This window comes from Papio anubis, chromosome 15 (genome assembly GCF_008728515.1).
Source record: "Papio anubis isolate 15944 chromosome 15, Panubis1.0, whole genome shotgun sequence".
NCBI lineage: Eukaryota > Metazoa > Chordata > Mammalia > Primates > Cercopithecidae > Papio > Papio anubis.
In genome coordinates, this window is record NC_044990.1 from 80242849 (window position 1) to 80255446 (window position 12598).

The 12598-nt window shown below is 36.4% G+C and overlaps 1 protein-coding gene across 6 annotated transcripts in view; it reads right to left on the reverse strand.

Moving 5' to 3' along the window:
- Positions 1-12598, reverse strand: part of FGF14 (fibroblast growth factor 14) — a 665893-nt gene that overhangs the window by 138075 nt on the left and 515220 nt on the right. For all 6 annotated transcript variants that reach the window (XM_003914048.5, XM_017951401.3, XM_031655725.1 and 3 more), the window contains one exon: positions 9250-9353. In XM_003914048.5, coding sequence (XP_003914097.2) covers positions 9250-9353 — 104 coding nt within the window. The remainder of the gene's footprint in view (positions 1-9249; positions 9354-12598) is intronic.

The window sequence follows — 12598 nt, forward strand, 5'->3', positions numbered from 1 at the left end:
TAAAATGTAGTGTGCATGGAACTCACATCCGTAGAAACTCTTAGGTCTCACAAGACTGCATCTGCGTCTATCTTTGTCGTCATTATTTTTCTCTTAGCTCTAGAATGTGTTAGATCAATTTTGGTGGACAGGTCATATTAGAATAAAAATGTAGCCAATATTTTCAGTCAAATAAATAAACACTATTGCTTCAACAGTTTACAGTTTTAAAACTATAGTTTTAAAATCAGCAGAAACAAATAGCATAAAAAAGAAAAAACAATGAAAGTACTGAGGGAGTTATTTTGCCAATTTTTGGTATACAACATGTGAAGAAAAATGTTTAGTTTGGCTTTTCAGTAAGAATTGTTTTAGTTGTTTCTCTAGAAAAAAAGAAAACTGAAGCCTTTTTCATATTTCTGTGAAATTCTAAAATAAATTATTGTTCTTATAATTCCAAAGTGATTAAGAAATGGGATTAGTTATTGGAGCCGCATTGAGGATACTGAGATAAATACCCAGTATCTGTTCAGAGCCCAGGGTTCTCACAGTGCCTGACAGGTAGCTCCCATACACTCTCCCTCCCAGAAGTAGGAAGAAGAAGAATTATTTTTAAAAAAGGAAAATAATTTAACTCAACTTGGATAGACGGTATATTGAGATTTCAGTCATGAGTCCTCTTATATGTGTGTATAATTTTTAAAGATGCACAATTTTGCTTCAGATTTTAGTGGCTATTAATTGTTGTTTCAATGTTAACGTCGATTTGTCATTTACTGTATGATATATTGGCCTTCTTGACATTTACGTAATTGGTTGCCATTTTTGTAATAGGCAGAGTGAAAACAAAGAGATGAGTTCCCCAAAGGCCAACTCATCTGGTTTATGGAAAAGGTGAGATCTATTTGTGGTCATGTCGTTCTGCTTACTTCAAGGGGCTTGAAGTAAACTAGGAATTCATAAATTATAATAACAGCATTGATAATAACCAACGGTACACATAAAAGTAGGCAGTTGAAAAGTCATGATTTGTGGGAAAGTAGTTTAGACCTTGGTTTGGCAAAGGATACTCTCCTTCAGTCACCAGCACTAGTCATGCCTGGGATACATATTCAAAATTATGGTTCCTTTTTTGTGTTTTAGAGATGGAGTCTCACTCTGTTGCCCAGGTTGGAGTGCAGTGGTGTGATCGCAGCTTACTGCATCCTGGAACTCCTGGGCTCAAGTTATCTCCCCACCTCAGCCTCGCAAAGCACTGGGATTATAGGCATGAGCCACTGTGCCTGGCCCTCAAAATTATGATTCTTGAGGCATGTTGAAACCACTTAATTGGAGTCTTGGATTCTGTTTTGTTAATATCTGAGATCAGGCCATTTGCAAAACCATTTGAGTAAGTCTTATAGATGTTGATGTTTATGAACCACTATGAGAGGATCTGAAGCCCTGATATTCCCTTCATATATTATTAGCATCAATTTTATAGAAACACAAGTTTTGAATTCAATTCAGCTAGTATTCTGCTCTATTATCCAGCATCCAAAATTGACCATATAGATTCTATATACTTAAGAATCAAAATATGTGAGAAAGATTTCTCAAGGCCTCATGCTATTTAATAAACTTCTTTGTAATATCTAACTTTATGCTGATGTCACTGAACCAGCATGTTCATCTTTGTCTCACACGCGGGAAGAATAGAACAACAATTACTATCTGTCACAGAGTGATTCTATCTGCATACCTTTCCCAAAACAGCCCTGAGACGTGATCCTTCTACGATCAATGAGCTTCACCATCATCCAATAGTCATTCTGTGACTATAATCCACTTGGATGTTCTGTGGGCAAACTAAGCAAGTCCCTAACCAAATACAGCATCTTACTCCATCCACCCACTCCATCCTGCTTCTGGGCTTTATTTTCTTAGTGAAAAGCATCACAGCTTACCTAGTTCTAAGCTAGTCTTACCAGGTGAACTTTGACTCTGCTATCTCCAACCCAGACAACCATGAAGTTCTTTCCACAGTCCCTCAGAAAACTTTTAAATATCTCTCATTTTTTCCACCCCCTCAATTCAGGAGTTGCTGACACTAGTGTCTGCAGGCACATAAACAAAGTCAACATATGTTTAGAAACAAAGGGAGCCTGTGTGTGTGGTGTCTTCCTTTCTACAATTAAGGAGTGGTTACCATTTGGCTGCAGTGGAGTGCATGTCTCACCTAAAGGCATGCAGATCACATAGAATCCCTGTCCCCACAACACACACAGACACACACACACACACACACACACACACAAAATTATCCAAAAACAAGCCAAGAAAACACAATGACAAATGTTTTGTAGTTTTCAAGTCTTAGTTTGCTTTCTTAATTCAAGTTTTCACCTATCCTCATTTTGACGATTGCAGTAGATTTTAGATACTGCTGACATCCCTTTCCACTCATTCTCACTGTCACCAGTGAAATCCTCTGGAAGTTAACTATGATCACAGTGTTTTGTTTGTTTGTTTGTTCTTTGTTTTGCCTGAAATTCACATGAAGCAAGCATAGCCATCACTCTAGAAGAAGACTTTCAGGACGGGGAAATAGGTGAATGCGGGCAAAGAGCTATAACAGATAAGGTAATTTTGGTATGGTAGGAGACTAGGTTGGGCTTTAAGAGGGATGGTTTTGTTTTTCCACACCATGTAGAAAGTTAGAATCAGGAGTCAGGTGGACTCCAGGAACATGGTGGAGTGAGCGGAAAACAAGGTCTCCCTTTCTCTTCTTGTGATGGGTTTTCTTCATTTCCTTCCATTTTCATCCTCCCATCCTCTCTCCTTTCTCTTCTTTTCTCTTTTCTTTCCACAATGCTGCCAAAGCATCTGACTACTACTGTTCTATTATCTCCTTTCCTTTATATTTATCCTTTTGCCTCTTCTTTTTCTTAGGCTGTCCGTATCTTTTTCACTATCCAATGTCTTTCTTTATATTCCATAAAGTATCATCTTTCTTTATTTTCCATAAAATGTCACTGGAATCTGGATAGTATCAAAGTAATTTATCTCTGTTATCTAGCTTCAGCCTAACAAATAAAAAATTGGATGTCCAAAAGATGATTTATAATTAGTTAAATGTAGTTTACTGGCTGTATTTGTTTCTCAAATTCTTTTTCTTTCCAGTTAGTGAACCTAGGTAGATAATGGCATTCTTGGACATAACCAATTACATTCTGTGCATCAATATTCAATGTCATGGGAATTACATGAATGCTGGATGTTGAAATTAGCATTGGAGGGAAAATTAGCTGAAATATCATACTTGCTTTATTATTACTATAAATTATCTTAGCCAAGATACCAAGAAAGGATAATAGCCATTTCAACCTGGCAGATATATCCAACTGAAGTGTAAAGTGAAAGAAGTCACAGAAAAGCTTTATTTAAAAAAAAAAAAAAGAAAAAATTTTAAAACTTAACAAGTAAAGCTTTAAAGTATGTGCAGATGTTAAAACTGTTATTTAACATTTTATTAATATAAACAGAAACACTCATAATCATGGGATAAGTATACATATAATTTGAGCAGAATGCATAATTCCAATGAAACATACACATACATATAGGAATTATGTATGTGTGTATATGTGTATATATATCCTCAAAAAGTGTTAGATATTGTTTGTGCAGAAAAACATGCATAGTGTCATAGATTATTATAATAATTGGAGAGATTAATAATCATCTCAAATTTAAAATATGATAAAGAAACCAACCTGTTCAGAGAGATGAAAAATGAAAGATGAAGAATAGAGCAATTTCGATTCTTGAAGGGGCACCTGTGTGTAACTAGATGAACTTGGTATAGCTTTGCCTTAGGGTTCCCAGGGAGAATGAAAGGCTCTTCCCCAGGATGAGCAACCCTCAAATGCTGCCAAGGTCCTTGGTTTGCCTGTGATAGATGTTGATGCCCAGTGATGGCCACTGGAGCTCAGTTTATTTGATTAAGCACATGCGCTGCCTGGTAGCAAACAACAACAACAAAACAAATAAACATAAAACCTAGGGGAGGAGGAATAGGAAGCCCTGCCAATGCCTGAGTAAATAGCGGACATTTTTATGAGAATAGGCATGTAAAAGTGTTACTCAGAGACAGGACAGCTGCCGGGGATGGGCAATGAATTCACGCAATACTCCATGGGTGTGGACTTACAGGTGAAGGACATGTATGTCTTTGGGTGTGTAACTCTTAGGGAAGAATAGAAAGACCCTGAAGGATGATAGGTACCACACTGATAACACAGAGCAGTTGTATTTCTATACCCTAAACTTGAGCAATGAACAGAGGAATAAATGTCAAGAGGAAATTAACATTGTTCCATCTTGTTTTGCTAGAATTATGGATCCTGCAAGAAGATGAACAGTTCATGGAAGGATGAGGTGAGTAGCTTGGATGCTTTCATGCCTGGGTGCCCTTGAAAAGCTAAGGACAGACAGAAACACAACTCAGGACACATCAATAAGAGAAGCCTGCTGGCACAGAGGAGGGCAGGTGAAACCACTTTTGTAGAAGACGCTCATTTGAAAATGCTCCTGAAAGATATGGTATCAGAACACTATCTTATGTAGAGTGGATAAGACTTTGAGGACCTTGAAAATGCTTATTGAGGAATACATAGCATTTATCTTGCTTTCCTTGAATAAGTAACATGCATATATACATATTCATCCTGTATCGATAGGTAAGAGAGGTAATGCCAGCCCACAGAGGTGACCAGCCCCTATTCCAGAAGTTCTGGTTGTTGCATAAGTGAAGCAGTATGCTGGTCTGCTTTCAAACTTCTGTAAACTTCAGCTCAGTGGTAGAAAAGTTAGAAAATCCAAATATTTAGTTTCAGTGCCTGGGTAGTCCATTTACTGATTTTCACCAACTCTGTTACCATCACCTTGGTCTAACGTTATCACCATCTCCCCCAGAGACCACTGCAGCAATGCTTGTTGTGTGGTTGTTCACGGTTGAAATAGTAACTTTAGAACAACCAACAGAAGTGAGGGAGGGTGACCCTTAAAAACTGTTGATTCTTGGGCTTCCCATTAGACCCACTGAACTAAAATATCTAGAGGGTGATCCAAGAAATCTATACTTTTCTTGGCTTTCCAGGTGATTCGCATGAGCCCTAATATTTGTAAAACATGGTAGCCGTGCACTTTCCTTGCTTATTTTTAAAATTAACATGAAAAGGGATTATCTTTCTCTCCACCTATACAATCTGGTCAACAGACCCAGATGAGATGCTAATTTCAGGAGAACATTGGCACTTATGACCGCCCAGATGCCTGCACCTAGAACATGGAAACATTTATGGCACCAGGAGGAAAATAATATTCTCATAAATGCCAGCCTGTGATAAAATACCAATAATGAATCTTTATGCATTTTATGTAAAATTACCTTATCATTCAGAAAAATCAATCAGACTAAAACCAGAATTCTAAACCCCACAATTAACTTGAAGGATTCAAGAGAAATCCTGTAATCTGACAGATGAGGGGACAGACTAGGAGAGATTAGGAAGTTTTAACACAGGTATTGGTTGTCAGATCCAGGACCCAGGTGTTTGGAATAAAGCCTAGAGATTTATTCACTGTATTATCAGTCTCTTTTCCATCCTTCTTTTTCTTCTCCATCTTTCTTATGCCAGAAACACATTCTCACTTCAACTATCCTTTATCCCTGCCCTGATGACGAATGACGTTTTCCTTTCATTCCCAGTTTTTCCTTATTGTTTACAATTTACATTCCAAACCTTGGCTTTCTATGGAGGATTTTGTTAGTCTTTCAAAAGTCACAGGTTTGGAAAACAAACAAGCAAACAAAAAACTTGACTGCTTCTCTCATCACTAGAAATAGTTATAGGTGGTTAAAGTACATTTTGGTTCACAAATATCATTTTAAACTGTCTAATTTTTGGCAGAATTATTACTCTGCCAGTTTCTGTTCTGTGTCCTTGTAGCCCACACTGTACCTTCAATCAAATGGCTTGTATCTGACATTAAATCTCCTATAACACAATATCAAGTACTATATTGCAATCATTAGGAACACAACAGAAATAACTATTGTCATATTGAAGAAAAATCGCCCAGAGAACAGGCACCTTTAGCATTGGAAATGGGAACTTACATCTCAGTCAAGTACTTTTTTTTTCTGTCTCCAGAAGATGGAATTATCTGACACATTAAATATCTTATTTGGATAGCAAAGGACTATGAAAGTTACTTCCTGAAATAAAAATAGAGGAAGATACACCTCAAGTCAAATCACCGTTATGATATTCATTCACCAGAATTCAGCTGAAATGACCTTAGTATTTTATCGACTACATCTAAACCTATGGATCTTCAAAAACATCAATTCCATATTAGACACTAGTTTATACTGCACAAAAATTAAATTAATTTTTTAAAAAATTGGCATAGCTTAAAATGGATGAATTTATTTCTCAAATTTAAATCTCCACTAACATTTTTCGTTAAATCTGAGCTTGACTGGAGTTGTCATTTTTTCAAAAATGTACTCATTTTAGTTCAAAACTTCTTAGTTGACTTAACAACTTTTCTCATGGCTTTTAAAACTTAAAGCTCAAATGTTAAATGTAATAAATATCAAAAATATTTAATACCCCTTATACAATATCAAACTTTTTCTTGACAAATTTTCTATGGTTTTAATTTTTACTCAAAAATCTTTAACAGAAACAGATTATGTTTGAAATTATACTTCTCAATAATTTCACTGAAATACAGTTTATTCCCTAGGTAACAATTCCCTAAAGTTTTTCATTACATCATAATGTGTTTATAACTTCTTGTTAGAAAAGGTGTCAGACCGTATTATGAAAAAATGTCTGGCACATACAAGCAGTACAATAAAACAGTTAAAAATGTAAGCTAATGAGTCATACTAACTATGCTCCAATCTTATCTTTTCTATCTGCTACCCGAGTGACTCTGGACAGATTCTTAAATTCTCTGTATTATCAGTGTCCTTATTTTAATAATATTTGCTTATAAAAGGTTATTGGGATAATTAAATGAGCTAATACAGGTAAAGTGCTTAGAACAGTGCTAGGCAGAGTGGATTGTACAAATATCACCACTACTGTTATTGTATAGGTATAGCTATTATTTTTATATAGGATAATAATTGCTATATTTGCTCTATATTACTATTTTAGTAGGGCCTCAGTAACAAATTATGGAATAAATACTTGCAGATAAACATTATTTGTACTGAAATATTTGAAGTTCAAATTTTTTTACATTGAAATAAACAGAGCAGTTTAATTAGGAGGTACTAATACAGATTCATAATTGCTTTTGGTTTTTATCTAAGTCCTCTTTCTAAAGATGGCTAAGGCGTACCGGGGCCTGGCTTAGGCAGAGGAGATCTCTTAGGGTAGGGGCTGAGTAAACTGTGTCTCTTACCAGACTTTGGGTTCAGAGCAAGGAGTCAAGGATGGGAAGAGGAGAAAACCAACATCTGTAAGTCAGAGAATAAAGACACCGAAGGCAAGGCCTGGAAGCCAAGCAACTGGAGAATCAGAAGGAAGGAGGAGGGGAGAGAACAACACACCCAGTAATAAGCTGAAATTGTTCCTGGGACTCACCCTGGGCAAATGCTATTGCCCTCAGTGACCCTCATAAGATCTGATTCCTGTGTGCAGAAACCGTATTCAAAATGCAGGCGACTGGACTTGGCAATTAACGCATTTCTTGTTTCTATTCCTGATGCTTAGCCAGCACCAAGCATAATCAGTACTTTTATTTTGGGCTTAGACTCATACTCAGAATGATACACCCTACCTTTAAAAAAGAATAGCATACATTTACAACCTCATGACAAAAAATAAAAATAAAAAAATGAAAAGCAACTCTCTCAGCAGCACAATGATAAGACAAACATTTCAATTTCCCTGTCATCAACATATGTATCAGAGTACAGCATTGTGATGCAATTATTAACAGAAAGTAGAACTAGAAGCTACAGCAGACACACTGCATCTAATAATGTTGAGGCCTCTAAAATATTACTTGGGAAGAAAATAAAGAAACAAAAAGAGCAAATTCCAAATCAACAAGATTGAGTTGTATCTGAAAATAAAGCATCTCTAGGAAGTGATCCTTTTTGTATTTAATTTTTTCTAAAGGGAGCATAGGGAATTCTAGTTTGATCTTGCTGGCAACATGCTGCATATTTATCTTGTGCTAGAGAACACAATTTGCATAATGTGGGACCCAGTTCTGCGTGCGGGGACACCCTTCAGGGAACTCAGATTGAAGGCTCAAGAATAAGAAGAGCCAGCACTTTTGAGCTCACCATGAAGGGAATCCACAGCTCAAACCTCATTTCCATGTCATAGGATTTCCCAAATTGACTGAAGAAAATCGATTACATTTTCTGGGAGGCCCCCTGGAGAATGTTTCTGTTTAAGATACACACACATACACACACACACGAAATGTGTGTGTATGTTTACCTATAGTTTTGTTGGTGGTGATATTTAACAATGACAGAGTTTTAAAGAATTTACATGAGGATGACACGTAAGAGCATATTTTAATGCATTTAAGACTTCATCAATTTTTGCTCAAGGGATAATAGAAAAAAGCACCTTTAACTGGAGTCTTCACTGCTTAAACCTGTGGCAGAAATGAATTCTAACTACATTATATGCATGAATACAGCATATCTGAGTGCAAATTAGTTTTAAATAGAAAATATTTCAGAAGAGGCCGTATGGTTAGAAAAGTGCTCAGCTTCCAATAAATATTACCACAAAACATAGAGGCTTGCAAGAGATACACATTTCAATATTATAAGTAGTTGTTTTTTCAATAAAATATCCACACACTTTGAATTCTGATTTTAAAAACACTCTCCTTTTACTTTTCTCTTTTTTTTTAGAATGCATATTGTTTCTTTTAAAACAATGTACAAGAAACTCTAACTAGAAATACAAAAGATTCGATTCATGTGTAAACTAGGTTGCTTTTTAAACTATGGCAAAATCACTGTTTAAGACACAGTACTACACTTCCTTTAGATAAACTCATATTACTAAACATTGATGATGATAAATAAGCAGCTTCTAAGCATTCTCGCAAAGACTGAACACTAAGGCAAAAACTGGCAGAAACAATAGATGCAGAACTTTCTTTCTGTTGTTGCTGCCATTGTTATCTTACGTGCATTGAACGAATGGCCAAGATCTTTGGCGTCTTACTTACTGATGGGTAGAGGTAACCTTCTCCATTCATGGCTATATACAACCCTGTTTTCACTCCCTGGATGGCAACAACACGCAGTCCCACTGGAATGAGGTTGAAGAGCGCTGTGAAGATAAACATGGTCTATCACGAATGGGCAGGAAGAAGCAGGGCACAGTGTAATTTTTTCTTTCTGATTCATTTTAAGAAACATCATCTTTGCCGATACTTTCCAAGAAATTCCAATTAAGTAATTTATATTTCGCTTTATAAGTAAGAAGTTTCTGCTATGGGTAAAATGAGTACTTCAGCTTCAATCTTTAAATGTTAGCAGTCTTGCTGACAGCATTCTGAAGAACTGATGCAATAATAAACAGAATCAAGCCTGTAATCGTGCCTCTAGAAACATTGTCTCTGACACCATTAGATACCAAAAGAAATGAACTGTGAATTCTCAAAGAGCAGAATTTTAAAAGTCCAAGTTGAGTGTTTATTCTAACCCTCTACACAGAAAGTGTGATTTGTCACCACAATGAGATCAGGCCAGAAGTTAAACAGGTGATTCCAAAACTAAATGACTGTGGTAGAACCAACATGATATGCCAGCAAAGCCAGGAAAAGATGTGCACCTGCCAATGAGCTAAATTTAGAAAGAACTAATCAAAACTGAATGGCATGCAAATCTCAGAGAGCCTACTCATTTGTGTTTCCATGTTTTGTTTCTTCTCTGTTGATAAATCGTTAAAAGCATTTTATCTATTTTTGCAAGATAGCAATGTTAAAACATTAAAAAACTTAATATCCCTTTAATGCATTTCCATGGCAGTGTTACATGTTGAATGTTTAGTAGGTCTTCTAGCATCATTCTTAGAGATAACTGCTTGATGATTTTGGAGATTTTATTATAGATAAACTTGTAAGAGAACTATTAATTATTTACAGTGAGGTTATCTGCTGCTACTCAAGTCCTTCTTAACTAAGTCTAATTCTAAGCAGGACAGAACAGGAAATGAAAATACTAAAATAGTGACGTAAATGGGTAAGTACAATATCCAAACTCAGGCTCTCTATTGCACAAAAGCAAATCATTTGAAAAATGTGGGCAATTTGGACTTCATTCCAAGGGTCTAAGTAGTACATAATTAAAAACAAACTTTACAAATTGTGTTCTATTTAATTCTCAGGGACATGTTTCCTCTTAATAGGTTGAAGAAAATTACACCCTTTCTTTTGATTATTACATGCTACAGTTCTCAAGATCCCAAGAGGTCTGTGCTACATAAATATAAAAGGAAAACCTCAGGCCAGGGCCATGAATATTATCCCTGGAAAAATACTCAGGGGCATCTATGGTTACTTGGATATTAGTTTCACTATGTAAACTAATCTCAGATTTTCTGCTATAGGATTTTAGGGGATTATGTTATTCTTATGAAAGAATTCGTTTTTTCCTCATTTCCATTATTTAATATTAAATATAGATGTGAGTTGTTGAGTACTGGGAGCTACCTGTGCCAGTTGGCAACTCTCAGTATTCCTTCTTGGTGGGAGATGGCTATATTCACTCCTGTTTACAATACCTGAACTGTACCATCTCCCTTACATCTTGAAAGAATGGGTACCATAGAATAATTCCTGATTTATGTACAAAATTTTGGAGGGAAACCATAACCATATGCCTGTCCACGCGAGCTACACTAACCTAATTAATTCAAACATAATTATTCTAACTTTCCTCTTCTAACTTTCACACACTCTGAATGATATTTGTAGGTGCCACATATTTGATATAGAAAACAAACAGATTATGAATTCACCAAAATGATGTGGCTATGGGAACCAGAAAAATTATACAAGATAGTTTAAAATGATCATACTGAAAAAAAATACTAGTGTTTTTCCCTTGGGTTTTGGTTGGGATCTGAATTATAAAACACAAGGTATTGGCTGGGTGCGGTGGCTCACGCCTGTAATCCCAGCACTTTGGAAGGCCAAGGCAGGTGGATCACCTGAAGTCAGGAGTTTGGGATCAGCCAGACCAACATGGTGAAACCCTGTCTCTACTAAAAATACAAAATTAGCTGGACGTGGTGGCACACGGCTGTAATCCCAGCTACTCGGGAGGCTCAGGCAGGAGAATCACTTGAACCTGGGAGGTGGAGGCTGTGGTGAGCTGAGATCGTGCCATTGCACTTTAGCCTGGGCAATGAGCAAAACTCCGTCTCAAAAATAAATAAATAAATAAATAAAAATAAAATACAAGGCATTATAATTTACAGAATGATAGTGGAAAGTGAATGCTTATAAACACTAAAATGTGGAGAACCATTCAGAGCTGACCATGATGGAACTGGTGCTAATTAAAACCACAGATACCCACATTAATTGAGACACAATTTTATTTCTCCACTCTCTTTGTTTCTTACATAATTATAAGGCAATGTCACAAAGCCTAGGGGAGTAAGAATAACGAAGAAGTTTTTGTGACTCTCTTCATTCGTGGAACACTCCAGTTCTTCATATAACAGTGATTTTCAACTCTGGCCGCACATTAAAACTAGCTGTATTCATAACATAGGGTGGCCAGGCTCAACCCCATACCTACTACATCACAATCTCTGGAAATGGGTTTAGGACAGAAGGAATTTTTTTGAAAAGTTCCTCAAATGACCCTAATATACAACTAAGGTGAGAACTGACATCCTGTGGGGTGGTGTCCACTGAGTGATTGAAGTATTTTACACATCAAGTTACCAGGTTGAGAATTTCTAAGGTGAGAGGGACTTTTGACGTTTTAACATTGCCATAGTTAATAGCGTATTGATATCTGTAGAGTCCTGTTCTGCTTGTAGTAGCTATTGTCTGTCAATAGGAACAATGAAGTTTAACAGCACAGAAAAAATCCATAGCATCCCCAATAGGAAACTGGGGGAAAAGAAAAATCACCCACTTATAATATACCATAGTTCATGGGGATGCTGAGGTTTAGAAGAATTTTAAAGAAATAAACCTCTGAAATTGAGAGTGGTTACGAGGTTACCTAGGTGCTCACTTCCTTTTGTGAAAGATCTTTCCATTATTATGGTAGTCAATAATAAGCAGTCGACTTGCTATAGTATTTTCTCCACCAGAACCATTTACCCATCATCCATGATTTTTGTGCTACTTTTCCTTCCCAGAGAGCTATAGGTCTTAGACTAGAAACCCTTGGAGAACAGAGGCACCAAGGTTCATCTACCAGTGGGCCTTTTTTTCCTCCTCTTAATTCATCTGAAATTTTTAACAAAGGCAGTTTAGCAGGATGGTTCTTTCTTTTTTTCATTCTAAATAATTTCATACTTAGTGTGGGAAATGAACTGAACTCAAATCA